This window comes from Typopeltis vanoorti, chromosome 1, assembly GCF_054136105.1.
Source record: "Typopeltis vanoorti isolate ZY-2024b chromosome 1, IOZ_Tvanoo_1.0, whole genome shotgun sequence".
Taxonomy (NCBI): Eukaryota; Metazoa; Arthropoda; class Arachnida; order Uropygi; family Thelyphonidae; genus Typopeltis; species Typopeltis vanoorti.
The window spans coordinates 119,122,520-119,145,993 of NC_143549.1; the positions used below are offsets into that span (position 1 = coordinate 119,122,520).

The 23,474-nt window shown below is 32.3% G+C and overlaps 1 protein-coding gene across 1 annotated transcript in view; it reads left to right on the plus strand.

Annotated features, from left to right (window-relative positions):
- Window positions 1–264: 264 nt before the first annotated feature.
- The window catches only part of LOC150110352 (uncharacterized), an 83,256-nt gene continuing 60,046 nt past the window's right edge, over window positions 265–23,474 (plus strand). Inside the window, exons 1-6 of the mRNA XM_090393173.1 lie at window positions 265–382; window positions 7,248–7,313; window positions 10,789–11,060; window positions 17,801–17,855; window positions 18,368–18,406; window positions 20,846–20,977. Coding sequence (XP_090249299.1) covers window positions 319–382; window positions 7,248–7,313; window positions 10,789–11,060; window positions 17,801–17,855; window positions 18,368–18,406; window positions 20,846–20,977 — 628 coding nt within the window. The 5' untranslated portion in view covers window positions 265–318. The remainder of the gene's footprint in view (window positions 383–7,247; window positions 7,314–10,788; window positions 11,061–17,800; window positions 17,856–18,367; window positions 18,407–20,845; window positions 20,978–23,474) is intronic.

Genomic DNA, 23,474 nt, shown 5'->3' on the forward strand with positions numbered 1-23,474 from the left:
GCTGTTCTGTTTCCTACGCCACTTGCTGAAAGTACAAAGGTTATTACAAATGCATTTATGTCCGAGTATGGAGCCCTCGCCTTTAAATTTTTATTGGCAAGACTGAATGCTATCTTAAAATAAGCAACCATATGTTTTGTTCCCTCATTACGTAGGGAGGAAAATATAAACGTACTGATGATCTTCTATTTGATAATGTATGATCGCTCTAAACCAAAACCACATACACTCCCTTTCCCACGCCTATTAGTGTTCTATGGCTAACGTTGTGTGTGTGTGAATTATCGTGCTGGACATTATTCATTATTATTGTTACAAATGAAAATATCAAAAACTTTATTATTGTTTGTTTTATTTTGGTACATTGCAACGGAGACTACAGGTGAGTGGATAAGTATGAAAAGTGTAATTCAGTTTTTTATACGAGTAGTGGACCATAGTGTAATAACGTGTTAAGAATGATTAATGTTTCCATAAGGTATTGTCATATCATCATCATAGTTTATTCAGGTATGAATAGAGAAATAAATGCATAAATATCAAAGGACAGCAACAATTCATGGAATAGTCTATTGAAATGAAAGTAATCCAATTATTATGTTATGTGCGAACCGATAAAAATTTGCTAGAACTGCTTTCTTGGCATTCCTCTGTTTCCGTCGGTTATTCTGTACAGCATAGGTGAGGATGGATGTCTTGTTGGTCAACCAAATTCAGAAAGATCAAATGAAATTGGTTGGTATCGCAACCACATTAATTGACTTTTCTGATTTGTTTCTATTAGAAGTCTGGTTTTCTTAAATAATGGCATTGCTGTAGATGATATAATCATGCCATCTTAATATTGATGGAAGCCATGTTGTACGAAAGCTGTTGATAATATTAACTGCATATTGATCGGGAATGTCCCTTGTCCTGGAACTATATTAAATATCTTAGAAATAGTAGTGGCTTTCTAGAGGTGAATTTTGGTGTTTGTGGTGATGGGTTTGGATTTCTAAACGGAAATCGGAAAGCGGACGTTCTTAAGAGATAATAAAAGTATCTGTAAATATGACTGTCTTAAGAGAAAACAAAATTCAGAAACAATACTTTAATTCTAAACCATCGGTGCAAGTAATGTCAATTTATGTCTCTGCAGAAAATGAAGAAACTATTTTTTAAAAAAAAATAGCAATTATCAAATATTACCCTAACGATACTAGTACATAAGTTGTTCTTTGTATTGGAATATTATGTCAAAATATGAGAAAGTACATCATTAAACAAAAGCAGATTGAGAAGACATCTGCTTCATAATACTGTAAACAGTATCGACATTTTATTGGTAGAATGTTCTCCTTATCATCAGTAGTTTAGATAGATTAAAGGTTTGCGTCTAGGTATATTTAGCGATCTGTTCGCTAAGTGTTCTCTATATAAATTGGATACATTTGGAGAAATGCCGAGACACCCATTCAGCTGTTTGTGATTTTTTTTTCTTTCAATGTAAATGAATTGCGTATAGAATGAACTTGAAGAAATGATAAATGTCTGAGCTTAATGAAATCAAACTTTTCGTCATTTTTCACCTATTAGGCAGCTTTCCTACTCTCGAAATAACAGGGTGGGTGTGTGTCCATGTCTTAAGATGGTGGGTAAATATAATCTCCTGGTATGAGGTCGCCATATTGCTTGTTGTTGACATGAATTGGCTTCAGGGAAAAAATATGGAGTTCGTTTCTGCAGCAAGATTTTCAAATTATTTCATCATTATCCCACCCACAGTACAGGTTCACAACCATTCATGGATGGGACTGGGACACATGAAAAATTATGTATCTCTGTAAGTGGTACATTAAAAAACAAGACTAATATCTTGATGTAATATCAAGACTAATAATGGTGTCTGTATTTCTGAGAATTAATCATTTTAATATCGTTTTGAAATGAATTTTTAAACAAAAGTTGAGTAGCCGGTTGTAAGAGAAGGAAGTAGATGTGTGGCAAATTTATAAGTGGTACTGCTATATAGATGGTTATTACAAATCAGCAATAATCTTTTGGATGTATCTAATTATTCTGACAAACTGACAGTCATCTAAAAAAAGTAATATTCCATAAAAAGAAACAGTAGCCATAAAAATAAGAAAAAGAAAAAAAGAGCAATCACAGAATATATACATATTTTAACCAAATACTTTATATATACTTATATACTTTAATCAAACTAGTAAGCGTCACGCTGTTGTTATAATTAATTACATAGAATACAACAAAAAACAAACGGATAATCTTCTGAAATGTCATTCTACTTTTCAGTCATGATTCGAATAATACACAAAGAAAACGGTTCGATTTCTAATAGCAAGAATGACGTCTTGGCCAAATGAAATTGACATAAGCTGAAATTGTGTCATTTAAAACCTCTTCGAATTTATACGAGCCCAAATATTCACAAATCCAATCCCTCTTCGTCCATCACCTATAAATATAAGTATAAGCAATCCAAATTATAAACTTTGCCAAACAGGTAGCAAAATTCTTTTCTCCCTCACCAACCATTCCCCTTCATTTTTTATGTATATATTTTTTAAAATTCAGTTTATTTTAAAACAACGTTATAAATAAAGCATCAAAAATCTAGACAACATGATTAGCTTTTATATTATATCTATTCTTTTTATGGATACTTGTACGGGTTACACCTGTAGAAAATATATAACATTTTATTCAAAAATTCGGACTATTTTTAATTTACAACTCCCCTTTGTTTCTTTGAACTCTAATAGCGTAGTCATTTCAACCAAAACAGGAACTAGTAAGCACATGCTACATAACTCGTACTTATGATTCATTTTTAGAATGTAGTTACTTGCCTTTCTTCCTGGTGATCATATTATATTAGATTAAATATGATATAACGGAGTTTTCGTGAATAAAATTATTTATATATTTTGTGCATGTGTAAGCCGTACACGTATTTATTTTTTTTATTAGACGTACGGTTTCTCTTACTATAAACAACTTCTTCAATACGTTGATCAGGGCCTCATTAAGCAAGAACATGCATGATATTTTCCAAATAACTATTTACTTTCTTATTGTTTCAATTTTTTTTATTAGACGTACGGTTTCTCTTACTATAAACAACTTAAAACAATTGATTACATCTATTCTTTTGTACAACTAAAACGATGTTTGATTTCATCAAATCCCATTTGCCTCAGTTCTGAATTGTTCAAGTTCTTTGTATATGCAATTTACATGGAAAGGGGGAAAAATAGTTAAAAGGGTAGCAATGATCTCCTCTTCTTTCCATATTTATCCAGTTCCATAAGAAACACTTAGAGAACAAGTAGAGCTACATTCAAACCTTCATTTAGGATCTACACGTATATACGATGAGTGGATAAGTCGTATACATATAGAAGAGTGGTCATTTATCCAGGGTGCTCTTTGCATTTTCGCTCCTGCCCATCTATTTCACACTCATTTTACTGCGTTTGAATAGTCAATCTTAAAATGCACTTTACAATAAACAACAACGATCATAATGTTTGTTCTTTTCAGACAAATTAGTTACATCTTTCTAGTGGGTCATTTTGTTTTTATTTATTGAACACGATAAGAAGCGGAAAAATACTTTCATAAACAACCACACTCAATCCTTCTCAATATCCTTAAGACATTAACATTACAACTAGGGCTATTCATTGCAGTGACTCAGTTCTTGTTTCAGGACTATATCAGAAAACCCCTTCGTCGCACTTTTCACCTAATTGCTAAACCAATTGTAAATTAGCTACAATACGGCATTTACTCAATAATTCTTCTTTCCTGACACAGAAAATCAAACATGAAACCAATATCTTCCTGTATATCCGACATACATCTGAAAATATAACCAAAGCCATAAGTAAATATAACCTCCCCCATAACTTTTACATCGAATATCAAACTGGCAACAATCCTCATCCTTTTAACCAGGAACAAGTTCCATCTTCTAATCTGTGGTGGAATATATTAAGTTCCCTTCTGTCGCACTAATTTAATAGAGACAGGAGATTTAAAATTCTATTTGAAGGAAACTGGTAATCAATTAACTTCATCATGGAAGGTCAGCAGTAAAAGATCACACTTTTTTGGTAATGAATTTGTTTTTTTTTAAGTTGCTCCCACCCATGGGAGTTTATTTATAAACCTATTATACATTTTATACCGTGGATGGACAAAGGATATTTTTTATTCTTTTTTATCAATTTATATATTTTATTTTTTTTTTAATTTTTACCTGATCCGGAAACCTGTTCTAAAGACCAAAAAACATGGAACTTTTTCAAGCCACTTCAGGCCTTCAATAAGCGGCACAATGGTCTTAGCGATGACATTCATCCCCCACATAAAAACAATAACAAACATCCATGACAATGATGGGATTCTAACCCGCTGTCCGTTGCTCGTTGTTTAGAGAGTACGCTAATCACTTGGTTAATAGCTATCAAGCAATTAATCGCTATATTCTTTGATTCCTTAACTGGAAAATATGAAGAAAGAACTTCGAGGGACAAAATCAACTTCTTTAGAGTTTCATACCTCAGAATGATCGTGGAGGTTTAGGATAAGGGATTTCAAAAAAAAAAATATATATATATACATATATATATATGTATATATATATGTATATATATATGTATATATACAGTATATATATATATATATATATATATATATATATATATATATATATATATATATATATATATATATATATATATATATATATATATATATATACTGCATATACATAGAGGAGGAGGGGTCTGGAAAGTTCTTATAAACACCTAGAACAAAAAATAATTAATTTTTTGTCTTCTTATATATCCTGAATGAAGAGAAATTTTCTGAAAAAAGTTTTGAATAAACATTTTATATGAAAAAAAAATGTATGAAAAACTTTTATATGAAAAAACATTTTTGTTCTAGATGTTTATCAGAAATTTCCAGACAATATTGCATGATATTTTCCAAATAACTATTTACTTTCTTATTGTTTCAATTTTTTTTATTAGACGTACGGTTTCTCTTACTATAAACAATATGTTGATCAGGGCCTCATTAAGCAAGAAATGAATATAAGATATTCAATATATCAGTCAAATAAAACAGCACGAAAACCAACATATACACATACAGGCCAATGAATTAGAAAACCTTCATGCAGATATACGCAAACGTTACTTATGCAGCATACATATGCAAAATACTTGGTCACGTGCTTCTTTACGTGTTCACAATGGGATCACAATGGGAAAAACAAAGAATCTTTCGGAGTTTGGTAATGGGCTTATTGTGGGCGGCCAGTTTCGTGGAGCCACGTATTTGAAAACAGCAGTGCTGACTGATTTCTCAAAAGATGAGATATCCCTAGTTGTTAATCAGCGAAAAAATAACTCGCGTTGCTGGTCTAAGAGGCGTAACTGTGATCCTAAGAAAGTCTGTGAGGAAAGAGATTGCCGTCGTCTGAAAAGGCTTGTTCGGAGAAACAGAACTTTCTGTGTGTAGCAATTGATCCATGCATTTAATGAAGGTTGCTCCCAATCCATATCTCACCGAACTATGCACAAGGAATTGAAGAGGATCGGGTATTAACAGTCGCATACAAGAGATCAAACGCGGTATTAAATAAGTTTCTAATTCAGTGACAGGTATGTGTAGAATGATTTGGCATTTAATTCTAAAAACTGAATAGGATAGGCAATCATTTTTGTAGTCTACTATGATTATGTGAACCTTGTGTTCTCAAACCGTTTTATAGAAAACAAATTTTTAAAGAAATGCATTTTCGCCCTTTTGTTTGAATCAATGCAGAAAAAATTATTATTCAAAATATTCATACAAGGCTCTCAATTTTTTTGTCGACGCTATTGTGTAGTACTCTAATAATGATATATATCATAATATATTTTATTACCTTTTGCTTTTTTTTTTCTCAGGACACGGATCAGAGCCTCTCAGAACAGAAAATCAAATCTACAGACATAAGTAAAGGAACGAAAAAAAATAAATAAAACGAGAAAATCAAGATCTCGTGTTGGTTAAGATGGGTTAACATCCCACTCCCAAATATAAGAGAATAATTCCTAGTCAAACCTGAAATAGAGATTTGTTTTTGAATGCAGTTTCTTCTCGGGGAGAAAATATAACGATACTATCAGCACATAGAGCATAGACCTTTCAAGTTAAACCCCCATACCTAAGAATCACTTGTAGACAACTATCAAAGTTGACTGTTTTCGGCAAGTCAAAATCTGGTGCAGGAGTCGTAAAAGAAAAAAAAAAGAATGAGTGTAGACAACAATATACAATGAATCCTTGCATTCGTGAAGTGTGTTATTTGGAATTAGGATCAATAAACAAGGGTACGAGACTAGTGTATTTTTGTTAGTTTGTTTGCTGGATGAAAACCCTGACTTTCTGAGAGGAAAATTTCTCTTATTCGGAATGGGGCCAGTTAACTCAAATCTTCAGTTGAAAATTCATTATAAAGGTTCTTTGCCCTAAAGAGGATTTGTACCTAGGTCTTTTTTCCAGCCAAAGGGCATCGTCGGTACTGACTGCGCCACAAAAGCTCCGCTATATCTAGAGCAATCTCAATTAATTTTAGAACTTTAAATTTAAAATAGTTTTACTTTCATTGAAATAGTTTAAAATAAAAGTATACGAATGTTTAATTTTACTTACGTTAATTAATTTTTATCCATTAACGTTACTTATTTTTATGTTATTAGTAGCTTATTTTTTTACAGTCTTATTTCATCTTTGTACTTAAAAGTTTGTATGAGTGAATGAATGAATGAAATGTATTCTCGTGATTTTGTTCGGAGCAATGTATAAAGAAAATTATTATTCAAGATATTCATACAAGGTTCACAGTTTTTTGTTGACGGTTTGTATGAGTGAATGAATGAATGAAATGTATTCTCGTGATTTTGTTCGGAGCAATGTATAAAGAAAATTATTATTCAAGATATTCATACAAGGTTCACAGTTTTTTGTTGACGGTATTGTGAAACACTCTGAATGATGAAATATATGAATAGCATATTTCATTAGGATGTGTAGTATTTATTGAAGAACTTAAAATTATAAATTCTTCAGAACATCACAGATAATTTATTTTTAACTGAATTGGTTATTTTACTGAGTTGAATTGTTTAACTTGTAAAATTTACTTATGAAGATAAAATATATTTATTTTCTCTTAGGTTCATGTGATTTTGAAGGAGAACTCTGTAATGAGTGGTTAAGAACAGAAGACTTTTCGAGAAATGGTAAAATTGTTTTTATTTAAACCCAGCCCAATCATAATATTATGATCACCGCGTTATTTCACAATTAGCTATTCCGCCCTCCAGATGGCGCACGTATCGCGGTGCAAACCATTATGCATGATAATTGAGGGATGTGGCGTACAGTTTGTTGGAAGTTGATGATCGACATGGACAAGGAACTTGCCCATGTCGATTATCAAAAAAAAAGGTAATTGTAAATTTCCAGTTGAAGGAGTAGCAGTATCTATGAAACTGTCGAAATTGTAGGAAATTTACGAATTCCTCTTACTTAAGATATTCGGAGAGGGGGAAGGATACTAAAGAGCAGTCGATTGTCCTAATGGTGGAAGACCACGTATCATCGATGCTCGTGGTGAACTCAGGTAATCCGGCTTGTGCAAACCCATAAACGATAAACGAAAAACCGCGGAAGAGCCAATCATAGAATCTAAATTGATGGTCCACCCCTCCTTCACATGAGCGTCGGAAGTAGGCACCCAGTCAACGATGCTAGCCCCTAATCATCTCTGATGATCGCTACAGTTTGTGTCGGAGAGATGTCATTAGACCATTAGTGATGGGGTGAAAGGCCTTTTAGGATGAAACACATTTCCAGCTATCTAGCTATACGACTAAACAGTAGATGGAGGTTTAAGCGAAAATCTGTGAAGAAGAATCACACTCGTATTATAATAGTTCAGAAGAAACAGGCAGAGATTTATATGGGCAATGTTTTTCTGAGAATCTCTTGGAGCACTGATGCCCTTAGGCTCTACTCGTGTAATGTACATATATATTGTGCTAAACACTCCTTCATATTGACTATCTCTTCCCAGTTAGCAAAGATATGTTCTCTTGCTGGTATTGTTAGAAGGTGGTTCGCTTTAAATATGACAGTGATATCCAGGTGTTACTATTTCCACCATATTCGCCGGATTTGAATCCCACAGAACATATTTGATATATTACGAGAATCGAGAGATAGGGCATTTGAATTTTCCATGCCGAATTCTCGAAGACGTATGGAAACGATCTCTGACAGCATGATGTAGCATATCTCTTTTAACGTTAAAAAAAAAAATAATATTAAAATCCACGCCAAGTCACCTTGCCGTAGTTCGAGCGAGAAGGCGGCTTAAGAACTTATGGACGGTGGTCATAATATTTTGACTGGGCTGCGTATATTCTTATCATTTTTGACAGCCATTCACAAACTGTTTCCACTCGTGTACCGTATCGACTGGGTGTAATTTTGGAGAAACTTAAACGTCATTCCATTCAACATGATTTCATTCCACCTTCAAGTAATTTATTTAAAAAATAAATAATCTTCATCCCCCTTATATATTAAAGGCAAAAAGAATTAAAATAAATTCAATATTCATTTAATTCTATAAATGTCATTTTAATCTAATTGAATTTTATGTAATTTTAATGACAAAATTCATGATCTTTCCATGGGTAACGGATTTCTTATTCAATGTCCTAAATATTAATGAAATTAACTTGTAATTGTGCAGAAAATAAAAACTACTTAAAGTTTGAATTCTTCGTGGGTGAGTAGTAGCATTGTTTCATGACCTACAAGCCATTTTTTCGAATCCATCTGCAGTGTTCATGAATGTCTTTAAATGACAGATTAATTTCACTACCTGTATGCAACCTCATCCCCACTTATTGGAAGTCTAAAATGGCTTGAAAAGAGAAGTTGTCCATATCACAGTCTCACTAATTAAGTTAGTTACGATGACTTAAACCTTTCTGCTACTTTAACTTTCTAGATGTCCGTGTGTCTTGCACTGTTCTTTGTAGTGTACGCTTTGATATCTTTACGAGATCAAATTTAAAACTTTTAAAAACCTCTTATTGATGATCTACTGCTGCATTAATACAAGATAACAAACACATACTACTTGTTGGACAGTGATCGGGAGATTGTCTCGTTCGCGGACATGCGACATCCGAAAACTGCGCTATGTACGGCCTCGCATTCGTGCAGCTTAGAGCGGCTGAATGAGAGTTTTAAAAATCAAACAGGACTGCTTAATAATCCAGTAACATACGAACCTTCAGTACCTGTAAAGACAACATTTAAAATTTCCAGATATTTCGAAAGAAATAATGGAAGCAGGAGGTCATAGTAATAAACAAATATTTATCTACCATCAAATGTACACAAAGAAAGAGAAAAAAAAGAAAAATATGATATAAACTCTCCTGTGGAAATATTTCTCAAATAATTTTCTATCGTAATAAAATATTAATTGTTACAAACATTTTTTCCTTCATGGTTACATTCCAATTGCAATTAAAAAGTGGTGAAAATGGAATTCAAAAATTTAGAACAATTTTAAAATCCACGAATCAGTTATATATATAATATATATTTTCTTTGTATTCAATAGTATCTTCAATTAGCGCGATTTCGTATAACGAGGTGTTTTCTCTGGACATATTAACCTGTTAATAAAGAATTGCTGTATTCACATTTTGCGTTAATGTTGCGGAAGAAAAATAGAATAATCAAATATGTTATGAAGTTTATTGCAATGCTAATGATTACTTTAATTTAATCTACTACATAGTAATATTTTTGCAGTAATTATTCCAATGACTAGATTCATTTTTAATACGAGAAATCAAAAACGGCTATGTCTATACAGTAATTTTCTGCATAATACTGAGCCGAGACTACGAAGCTCAGTTGGTGTCAAAAAGCCTTTGAATTAAAACATCTAGTTTCGAATCCAGCCTGGTATGCAAAATACTTTACCATGGATTTCAATAGAAAGTGAGTTAACCAGTTTCATACAGAAATTAAATATTGAATACAGAATTTTCCCTTCCGGAAATTCGAGCTTTTCTTCTCCCAATTAAGCAGACCAACCAGGAGAAGACGTAACTTACACATAAAGTATATATTTTGGTAGAAAGCTAACCACTTTATCATAACATTATGATTATGAAAGCTAACGTGGAGAAGTCATGAACTTTAAGTACCTCGAATTATTGCTATTAGTACTTTCTATTATGATTAGTGTTAAGACATGAACAACTTTCAAGGATTTCCCTTTGTCAAAGCTACACTATATCCTTGATACGTACTACATGATACAATACAAATCCTAGTTGATAACAATTAATAGGTGTTAACTTATAATTCATTTGCATTTGTCATATCAATACTTCTTTAAACGACCTATAGTTAATTATTCTTGAAATAGAAGTAATCAAGAAATAAAAATAAAGCAAATATTTAATAAAATACAGCAGATTTAGTTTTGCGGAAAATTGAAAAGACAATGAATGCGGAGAACACATTCATCGACAGACATTAAATACATGAGATTAATCAAAGGGTTTATTAAATTTATATGAGACTAAGTTAGCTGGTCCTGAATAGGCCACTGAACGTAACATTAAAAATAGAAGATGTGATGAAATACATTACTTAAAGTTGTAATAATGCTTTCAGATTCAGTCCCATTGTCCTTAGATGGAATTGTGGATGATGAACGGGAAAGAGTGAGGGTTATTCTACAGAACAAAAAAAGTACTAATGTAACCATCAGAATTTGTCCAAAAAATAGCAGCCATTTTGTTCTGTCTGTGTATATAAGTAAGAGAAATAAAAGTGTATCTGTACAAGAAAAGAACATTACTGAGGGAGAACACAACACTACCACTTCGTGTATCACTGTAGAGTTCGTCACTGGACATTTCATAAAACCAGATGAAAAGTATGAAGTAAGTAACAATACGATATCACTCATTAATCAATGTTTTTAGAAAATCAAATTGTTTAATATGTGTTAATAAACTTCGTTTGGCTTAAAAATGTCAACTTAAGAAATATTTCGATTATATGTTATGGATTATATATTAAAAATAATCGAATGATATATGTTCTTTATTCCTGATGATGAATGAATATTCTTCATTAGAAATCGCTTGGTTCATCACAAGGGTTATGATGAGTTATGATGAATTCTGAAATCTTAACAAAGTCAGATTAGTCCATTTCTGTGAGAAACAACTGAAGTTTATTGCTATTTTAAATGTTCGAATTTGTGATACTTATCATTACTATGAAATGCTCTTCTTCTTCTTCTTCTTCTTCCTAACATGGAATTTAGGCCAAGTGGCCTGTTCCGGTCATATGCCATCTCTTTCTTGGTTTTCCGAGTTTTCTTTTTCCACTTATTTTTTGTATCTGTATTATATATTTGGTAGTTTGCTGTTGTCCATTCGATTTAAATGGTCTAGTCATTTTTGTTTATACTGTCTTATGTAGTAATTAATTGGTTTTATTTTCAGGGATTGTAAGATTTCTTCATTTGTTTTGTGGTCCCACATGGTATATCCAGCTGTTTTTCTGAGGAACTTTATTTCTGCTGTTTGAATTCATTTTTCATCTTTCCTTTTCATGGTTCCATGTTTCGTTTCCGTATAGTAGAGACTGTCAAATGCAAGTCAACAAAATTTTATTTTATTTTGCCTTAATGCCAGTCTTTCATCCATTCTATATATGAAAATTAGGAAAACAAGCAAGCACAGAATAAATCTAGGATGGTAAGAAATGAGCAAGTTAAATAAAATATAGAGAAACAAAAAACATTATCCATAACCTAAAGACTAAACTCTTCAACTCAATGATCTTTCGGTAGTACTATATGGAGCAAAAAGCTGGATTGCTGACAAACAAGAAGACAGATGAAAAGGTTTTCAATCAAAGTGCTTAACAACAATCAATGGCATCATCAATAATCAAACAATATTATTATTATATAGTAAGAGAAGAGTTCAGTTGAGCTGATAACAGCCTAAATAGGCTATATAAAAGAGGTACAGTTGTTTAGGCATGTAAAAGGTTATGGCAAGAAAGACTGCCTTCCTAATATATAATTGCCTTATATATTATTAAGTATATAATATATACTTCCTAATAAAGACTTCCTAATATATACTTGCCGATTTCGCTAGAAGATTCACTACTGCTAAGCTTTTGTCAGTGACATTTGAAATATGCGTATTTAAAAATTAATTTGCTATTAGTTATTATTATTCCAGATATTTTATCTCGCATGCTAACTCTAAATTTCACTACCAAAGAAAATCGATATCAGCCTTTTTAATCGCTTACTGAAATGTTAAACCCTTTAGACTTGGTACTTTTGAAAGTAACTTTACTACTACACATTTATTCCATTCTGAAAATTTTAAAACTTCACTGTCCTTTGCTTTTAATAAGAAGCCTTCTCCTCTTCAGATCATTATCATTACATGATATGTATACATCTCTTGTTTCAGTGATTTGCAAAAATGTTTCGGTAGTGTAAGGAAGTTGCAATAAGGAATCGAACTAGTTTCTATAATATAAGTCCGTAACAGGAACCTTACAGATAGCCTCGTTTAACTTGTTTAAGGTTTCGTTGTTATGGCTGACTATTATAAAAAGTAGTTTCTGTAAGAATGATGGTAAGAAATGAACTTTCTGGAGATTCTATATTTTAACAGATTGACTATAGGCTGGTTGGCATGCAGGCTTGACAAAAACGAGTTTCGGAAACTCGGGTTCTTCATCCAGCACTCAGGCAAACTCGCTAGGAGAATACACGTAATTTATACAGTTATATGTACAAAATATAAGTGCACAATAATATGTGCTTAGGCATATGAATAACCAATCACCTTATCCTAAAATTATAATTATGTAATCCAATATGGGCAGGTTATGGGCCAAAACAACCTGTAAGTACCAAGGATTATTATTATTATTAGTAGTAGTAGTAGTAGTGGTAGTAGTAATACTGAAAATTAATTATAATCATTAGAAAAATAGTTTTTAATATTATTATTATTATTATTATTATTATTATTATATATATATATATATATATATATATATATATATATATATATATATATATTAAAAAGTAATAATTATACTCACTAAGAACACAGAGAAAGGTAAGAAAACTTTAATATAACACGACTAGTTTCGTCGGAACGCCGACTTCTTCAGGTGTAAATAATAACAAAAAACTGGGAAAATAAGGTTAGAAACATGGACTTCTCAAATCAACAAGATAGGAATAGCAACAGTCATATTTGAACTGGTGCCCGCGTGCAGGACTAGCGTGAGTTGTAGGTGAGTGGCAACTGTTTCGAGAGCGCCAGAACTCAATCGCTGCGCTGTGGGCGTCAGGCAAACTGTAGCTTAAATTGTTGTTTATGTGTGATGGGTCCAGAAATATTTATTTTGATTCTACGATACGTCTCTCAAGTTCGTCACATAAATATCCATAAATGCGGTGACGAACTTGAAAGACGTATCGTAGAATCAAAATAAATATTTCTGGACCCATCACACATTGCAGGCAACCTATGACGCAGCCGATTATACCGGAGGCAAAATCAGATGACGAACCGAACAGACAAAAAAATGTAGGTGAGTCCTATAATTTCAACTCTTTAAATATACTAATAGAAAACTGTCTAGAGACTATAAAATCCAGCTTAGTAGATCTTGCGCAAGAACTCGTCGACAAACAGAACGAAGAAATAACAAAAACTCTAGTGAATAGGAAGATTTGGTCAGACATAACAATTTAGCAGTGATAGAAGTGTTGCAAACGGTAAAAGGCATTAAAATGAGCATTAACGCACTAAATGACAGGCAACACAATTTGATGAAAGAAACATCCGAACTCCGTCAAGAACTTCATTCTCTAAAACTATAATACGAACGTTTAAATCAGCAACAACATAAAGAAGATCATATCATAAACGGTCTTCCTGAAACTGCACCTACAAAAAACCTCAGAGAGGTAATTTTAAAATTAGGCCATGCAATTGACATCCCCCTACAGCTTAACGACATTCAGACCGTAAATCGCTTAACAAGGCTTAACACGACCTGCACCAGTCATAGTTCGTCTTACAAGCAAGTCCACAAGAGACAATCTCATAAAAGCCAGCAGACAGAAAAAAACAGTTGCCAAGGACTTGAACGCATTGCAAGACAACACGCCAATCTTCCTATCCGAATATTTAACACTATTCAACCAGAATCTGTTCTACCAAGCAAAAACAGAAAAAACTTACCAATTTTTGTGGACCAGAGATGCCAAGATATTTTTGAGGAAGTCACAAACTTCAAAACCGGTACAAATTAAAAGCTCAGAAGACATAGAAAGGCTGCCACAGTGAAAAAAAAGTCTCCTAATTAGTTCAAAAAGAAGACCACAATAAAAATGAATGTGAACCACAATACAGATGAAATAACACCACTTATCGGTAATTTCACCTTGATCAGACGTTTCACATCATTCATTTGACCTCCCAAACATAAGCCTACTTCCACCACAGCAATCAAATCAATAATAAAAAAATACATATATCTAACCGGTGTCATCCTCTGATAAGCTCATTAAAAAGCTTCGAGGATGCAAACAGAGACATTACATCTCAACCCAGATCAACAACAACAACAACAAGAACAACAACAAAAAAAATTAATTACATTGAAGTGCTGTGATTACAGCGGTTAAAAACATTAAAAAGCAAAAATTGTAAAATATATATAACTTACTGTTATACTATAAATGCTGTTAAAAAAATGTAATCTTATCCAATTGAAAACTATAAATTACCATCCATAGTAATTATTATTAACGCATTTTAGAATACAAAAAACGGAAAAATTTGTGTGAAATTCACTAAAAAACATATATATGTAATATGTAAATATGTGTATATATGTTAATACTCTGTAAGATGATAAATAAAATGTTACTAAAAAATTATATTATTATTATATGATTATTTTTATTAATTTTTTATTAAAATCGTATAACTTATGTATGTGTGTACTTCTATATACATACCATAAAATATATTTTAAAGAAATGTTGAAAGTTCTTATCAGTCAACACAATTATTACCCCGCTTGACTTGAACTGCGACTTCAGTAATAACAGTTACACATAATATCGGAATGAAGCTTTTGAATAGATCAAAAATACTTTGGGTGTAATGAAAATAAGCGAAACTGCATAAATCATTTTAATTGAAATGACAAACTGAAGATTACATTAAAGGAAAACTAAACGTTTACGGGTATCTTGAATTTTCATGTTTTAGATATTTAAAACTGTAATATAGAATTTTCCCTATATTGTACAAAACATTACCCTTATTATTAAAGTCCTATATTAGAAAATTACTCTTTCGTATTGCCTCTCCTCAAGAAGAAACTAAAAACGGAATCTTTATCGTATTCTATTTAAATATTTTAAGTCACATAAAGTGAAGTTTCTTTTAGGAGCAATTATTTTGAAGATTTCACATACAGACAATGATATCATTGACACCAGCAACATATTCATTTCGCAATCTCAAAATATTAATTATTTGCATGTGAAATGAAACCAAAGCAAATTTCTGGATGGAAAAATAATTATACATTATTTGGTAATCTGGTTATTTGGTAATCCCGTTTTTGTCATCGTCTGCCATTCTTTTCTTTTCAAGTTAATGGACTATCGTTTAAAATTTGTGCAGGAGTTCTTCGCTTACTCCAAAACATTTTATTTATTTGCAGGATGATTATTGTTGGATACTTGCGGCTAAAAGTTGCTTAATTCTGTGTACACGTTTTTTGAAGAAATAAAAATATTAAGAGGATTTTTTGTATTTATAAGAATCCGAATTACAGTGCAATAACACATCCTTGGAATTAATACGTAATAACATTATGGAGCTGGATGAGATTAATGAGAAAAAACAAGAGGAATTTCTCATTTGGGAATACTGTTGGACCATCTAGCAAAAAAATAAAAATAAAAAAACAGTGAACATCCTTATTCGTCATAAAATATTTGCCTTTTTATTTGGTTTCTATATTCAAAGTAGTCTCCTATTTCTCGTGGCAAAATCTTTAATTTCAGTTTACTTCAGGAGGAACTACTAAATGTATTAATTCTCCTAGATTTCGATCTGTTTTCTATCATTCTGCCAACAAACATCTGTTTTGTTAAAAAAGTTTCTTCCTCCCTTCTGCTTAAGTAAACATATCACCTTAGATTAGATATGCTCATACATTCTTGAATGCTTACAATATCATGATCCTTCCTAATATCTTCATTTTTAATATGTTTCTGCTATTTTGACATCTGTTCACTATCGATTGTTTCTCAAAACTCTCATATCTGTAGTCACTGTTCTGAGATCCATATGTTTCAACTGTTTTGAACAGTCTTGTATACAATTTAGTGTCTTCGCATATTTCTCTCTTGCTCTGTATAAGTTTATTCAACTTGCTCCACACCATATCAGCTTTTCTTAATCTGCTGCTGTTTTTAAATTTTAATTTTGCATATACACTAAATATTATGCATAAATGTGAAATATTTTATTTATTCTGAATGTTTCCAGTGAGAATGCAGTTATTCTTTTCCCAAACTTCTACTTATTTTCATAGTATTTGTCTTCTTATTGCTGATTATCATGCCAAGTTTATTACCTGTCCTGTCAAGCGTCATCTGCATCTAGGAAGATGACTATTGTGGATTTCTACCTGAGATCAATTATGCAGTAGAACGATAAGTTAGAGAGGCTCTAGCCTCTTTCATCTAGCAGTCAGTATCCTATGTCTGTGAATATGTGTTCAAGGGGCCGGTTTTTCTGTTTTGTGGGACAAAAATCCTGAGTTTCTGGAAGAAAAAATTCTCCAACCGTATAAGACCAGCCAACTCACTATTTGATTAAAAACACCTAATGAAGGTTCCTCTTGTCGAAACGGAATTCGAAATCGGTTCTTTCGACCCAGTTGCTCTTCTATATCAACTGATATACGGAAGTTCCAAATTTATTGCAACAGTTATTCAATTTAGTTAAAGAGTCCTGAAGAACTGTATTGGCGGTATTGACTTTATTGAAGACTCTAAAATTATCTTCATATAGTATGCAGCTCAGCTGAATATTTCCGAATTTGTTGTCATGTTTAATATTATTTTCCATCATTATAAAATTCCTTATAAATGATAAACAGTAGCGGAAATAGCCCGTACCGTTCAAACCTGCTAACCTACAACTGAAATATAGCTTATGTATTGCTGAATATAATGTTCTGTTATACAAACTGTGATGTTTTGAAAAGCTTTTCTCTTAACACATAGTCGTATGTCTTCTAAGTCTATAAATCTGGGATAGTTATCTTTGTTGTATTCCCTTCATTTCTCAAATATTTCTCTTAAAGTAAAAAAACTGAACCCAGCAACTACTGTTTGGCTTGAAAACATGTTCTCTAATTTCTCTCCCACTCAGATCCATAAGTTTGATATCTTTTCTCTTTTATATCCACGAATAATTATTCATGAAGTGCTAGAACGCAAAAAGCAAAAAAAAAAAAAAAAAAGCCCATTATAACTGCATGCCACCTATTTGTATTAAAGCAGTTATTAAAAGAGTTTTTCTTTTTACAGGTTGTATTTCAGCTTACTGGAACAGATATCAAAGGTTGGAGATGGAATATTACAAGTAAGTGAAACTTCTTAATGCGAGCTTACATTAAATCATTACAATAACAGGAATGTTAATGAATCAATAAAAAGAAAGGGAAAAAAAGTTGTAATTCATATCCATCCTTCCGATTATAAATCGGTGAGAGTTAACAAATACTTTTGCAATGCGATACAGAAAACATTCTAAATATCCTATTATATGCATAAAATGATACTGCTTATTACATATTCAATAAAACGTATTATTCTGCACTGTGAAAAATAAACAATATGAATTCATATGAAGGGGAGACTGATTTATTAACTAAACCAATACTATACGGAATGGATTAATTTAACTACGTAGTACCTAAAAGTCGGTTTACGTTTTTCCCCGATCATTATGAGTATCATACAGCATTATGAGCTCCACATATTCATGATTATAGTTAAGTATTCTTAGTAGTAATATATCTGTATTAATAATGCAAACAAAGGATTTCAAAAGTATTTCAAAATTCTTTGTTTAATATTTCCTTTATCTTACAGTCAGTCCTGAAGAGAGTCAATCATCAAACAAGCATTTTCGTAAGTAAATTAATAAAATATATTTTTGTAATTTTATGATGGAACCAAATTTATCTTTAACTGATGGGTCTCATCACTTTTTGTACTCATTCAAACAACAATGGAATGATTCTTCTTTAAAAGAATAACTCTTTAATAAAATGTATGACACTGATTTAGGTTCGGTAAAATGCGAAATATATGAAAAAAAATATATTATTGTGTTCTATCAAAATGCAATCAATGCATAGCGAAAATTCTAATTATATCAACGATGACCGATATACTCGAAAAATAGGTAGTGTACGACAGCATTATCCCTAAAACGTTCCAGACTTATGCTCTTAAAACATTTAATGTAATACGACGATAAGTTGTACTACATTAAAGTACAGTATTATTATCCATATCAAATTATCATGGAAAACACTTATTTCATAACAGTTACTGTGTGACATGATAGTCTTCTTTCAGCAATTTGTTAAAATGCGTTCTTCTATCAACAATTTTTCACAAAGTATATAAACAAACAAACTACTCAGAACGGAAGTTTCTAAAATTATTGATGACATTTTGATATCTTTACGGAACTCAGTAACGTTGTGCGTGTCGAATTGCTGTTGCTATACGTAAAAGGAGCAATCCCAAAGACTGAATATTTTTAATTTTATTACTGTAATTAATTAGTTTGGTTACACTTCCATTCATATCTAGATGGGGTTTTAACTTTTTGATGTATCATACAGATATTTTATTCTTCTTCTAAACTGTTTAATCGCCATTGGTTTAATAAAGATTCTGTCGTGTGTTTTATAAAGAGTGGTGGATAAAGGATATCACCAATGTGCGATAGGGAATCTTCTATTTGGGAAAATGAGCAACCAATCCTTATATTGAAATTCAGGCGTTATACTGCTACGTTAACTGTTCTTTTTCACTGTACAAAAAGCCCATGTGCCTTTCTAGATCTTTCTATCATTTTAATGAAATTTGTGGATATTTCGCTCACATTATAAGGGTCAAGCGAATAATTTTTGAATATTCAGTTTCGAAAAAATTGTCTTATCCTCTTTAGGCATTATTTCGTATACTATTTTCAAATTGATCGGACTCCTTAATGCTTAAATTTACCACTGGTGACGATAATTCTCCAAATTACTTTCACTCTACAACATGGCGGTTGCCCCAGAAATTTTTTGTAGTATTAATCACGTTCCGAGATTTCGGCGCTTGCTTATGCTGTACTTTAAAACAATCTTGACTATTCTTGAGAAGCAGACGCATTACCAGGAAGATTGTTTCTCTCCCAATCGCGAAAATAAGTGATCGCTGGTTAGAAATACGACTTCGTATAAAACTACGAATAGTGCAAGAGAAATTTTTAAAAAGTGCAAACAGGGAAAATGTGAAGCATATTTGACTTTATAAATGGACTATAAAAAGCATGCCCTTTATACTCCAACATTCCCTGCAGATTTGGTTCACTGCTATATGCAGTAATCCTGGCATTTCTCTAACCTCCAAAAACAGTTTGAAAGGGCTTAGATTTGAGGACACGCACGCGCACGCACACACACACGCACACGGTACAAGCGATCCTACATGGTACTTCTCAGGAGTTTTAGCCTGTTTTCAGCAATACTAATTGTATTTCTGACTAGGGATTCTGCAACGAGTTTGAATAAAAACATTTCAGGAACATTATATGTGTGTCAATGCGACGTATTCGCCATTTAGTTGATTTCGCAAAATGAGTTTAACCAAAGCTAATCGTTAAAAATTGTGTTCAGTGTATGTCTCTGTCGAACTTTTTGGAGTCGAGTATGAGCTAGTAATAGTTCCATAGTTCATTCACGGTTGCGAGTATCAGCGATTTATGTTCCATTCTGTATCTGATATGACTGAACACTGGAACTGAATTTAAAGTTTACACACTGGCGCTGTGATCTACCATGTGAAATCGGATAGAAGCATATACATTTCTCATTCACTGTTTGTACTATTTACTACTCATTTGTTTGGCAAGAATCATCTGTGCATCATGGACAGTTAAGTTAATACGATTCTTCATCGCAATCGGGATCACTCGTAGTCAATTAATCGCGGTATGCTTTAGTTTCAACTGACCATTATTCCCCTTATGTGATTACCAAATTAATCTTTAATAGTCATTTCTGCGACGAAGTGACTTGCATTCGTCTACTGGATGATTATCGTGATCTCTCGACATATACTGCCAAGCATTCTACAAAATATGGTAGGAAAAATTATTAATTAACAATGTGGAAAACAATGCTTGAAAACAATGTGGGATGTGATATCCCCTTAATTTAAATGGTAGGATAAAGCTTAATAGGATTCATATTTTCTTCACATTATTACAGTATAGTAATAACAGATTATGAAGTTATATTAATGCAAGTATTACAATGTACATAATATTTTGCGTTTTTCTTGCAGAACGCAAGTGTGATTTTAATACGTCAGTAGCTGAAACTCAGATGATGATGACATCATTGCCATCAACGCAGAATAATTGTTTTAGTCAAGGCTGGGTCACTTATACTACCCAAGGAGAATGGGATGTGATTGGTAAGTCCTAAAGTTCCATATATACATATTATATTTCTGAATATTGGTTCATGGATCATTAAGTGAAGTTTTCTTGAGAGAAAGAGGACATAAGACTTGTATATTTGAAACCTACAAGCATTATCAAACGAAGTTACGTTATCGAGAAGTTGTCCACATCCAACTGAAGTTCTTCAAGTTAATCAGTACTTAAGAAGCAGGTTGCGGAAGTTGATAGTGTTTGGAATTTGAGCACTGCACGGTTTGTTAAATAAAGAGGAGTTAGGCAATGGGATGAGAGAGTGATTGCAAACGTTTTTCCTTCTTTTTGTAGAAGCTTACCTCCATATCAGTACTCAGGTGGGTATGAAAGAATATAGAAATAATATAACATAAGTATTCTAGGAATACAATATATTTTACCATAATTTGAGTATGGTAAAATACTAAACAAATTTAGTATATTCTCGAATAGAGGAGATTTTGGGTTGTGACAACATGATTAGTAAAACCTTGAAGGTTGCTACTTTGATAAATCTGGGAAGAAAAGAAGGAAACGAGGAATTAGAAAGTAGAGGCCTCTCTTGCTCACCTGTTCTCAAAACAGACATGGCACAAGTCGGTTTAAGGTCATATAGGCGTGAGGATGGTGTTTCATCGAGCGTTCATCTGCCATCTAACTATTCAGATATCATTTTGTTGGCCGGTGAGACAATAATACTATCAATGTTTGCTTGAATTCCTAAATTAGCTGATTCTACGTTTCGTCTTCAGAGCATATTTGGAATGATTTTACGTAAAGTTGTCAAACCTAGTAAGAACACCTATCTTAAGGAATATGGATTTCTGTTGCTTGTTCATGAAGGCTGCTACGATTTTCGGATGATAATGCATTATGGCTGTTACTTACTTACTTACTTCAGGAAAATAATCGTTTGAACAGTCAAAGTTAAATAACAAGCATTTGTCTTTCGTTATTCTCATAACATTCCCCCATGCAGTTAGTTTCAAAGCATAGTACTTCCATCATGTGATGGCAAAGAATAAGAGAAAAAGATCTATTGATATATTTCTTGACAGTTTAGTAGTTTTCAGATCCCTGTTGAACATTTAATGAGAAAGGCTGTTTCCAGATAATAGAGGTAGTTGAAGAAAGAGAAGAATAACAGGATCAGTGCATCTGTAGCTAAATGAATGTTGACTTGCTCTATTTATATTATGACAGACAGAGCTAAAGGTGAAGGACTCATGAGCGCTAAAACAAAATTTCATTATATATATATTTCATTATATATTATATATTTCATTTTATATATCATATATATATAATGATATCATATCATTTTATATATATTTCATTATATATCAAAATTTCATTATATATATATATATATATTCTTTTTTTCAAGAAAAAGAAGACAAGAGAGTTTTGATATCATTAGTATTCATTAACTTGTTGTGCTCCTTGAGTAACAATTTATTTAATACTATTTCTGTAAATACGAATTTTCTCCCACAGTTAAAATTCTTAACAGAAAATATTTACCTTATACAGGAATATTTTGTTCCAGCTAACAAGAAACAAACTCTTAATACTTTATTATTAGTAGTAGTAGTAGTAATAGTAGTAGTATCGGAGACCTCCAGGGAGTCAGGGGCTCATCGAGGAAGGCTATAAATCATCCAAACCAGCTATCATACCTTCCCTTAAATTCATTTACACTAGATGCACTCATTACCCGTAAGGGCAAATTATTCCACTCACTCACTGCTCTCTGGGAGAAAAACCTAGCCCTTAATCCTTTCTTCACTGACAACAACCTTAACTTCCATGGATGACCCCGTGTTCTCTTCCCGCCTTCCATATAACGAAAAATTTCATCATTTGAAATGCTATAGCATCCATTCAAAAGTTTATAGACCTCTATCATATCACCCCCTCTTTCTCCTGTTAACCATAGTCTGTAATCCACATACTCGCAATCTGTCCTCATAATCTAAATCCCATATTCCGGATATAATCCTTGTAACTCTTCTTTGCTCTTTTCCCCAGCCTCTTTATCCCCTTGGCACCCGGGAGACCAAATCTGCGCACAGTAATCCAAGTGTGGTCTTATGAAAGCCTTATGAAGAGGCAAAATTACTTCCTTATTTACTTGTCAAGGTTCGCTTCAATATAAGAATTATCCTCTGAGTTGTATTTGAAACTTTTGCTATGTGACCTTTGAACTTTAAATTCAAAGATACTAAAAATTCAAAAGTTTGAAAATTAAAAATTTGAAATTTAAATTCAAAGATCATTAACTAGATGTCATCTTGATCCCTTGATCAAAATCAACCAAGATCCCTTGCCTCTTCAGTTTCTTGTAGCATAAACCCACTAATATAATATGCCGCTGGAACTCTAATCCGCCAAAGTGCATAACTTTACACTTACTACACTTTACACTTACCATTTTCTTTTGCCCAGATTTCCAGTCTATTCAAATCATTTTGTAATTGCTGAATATCAGTAGCA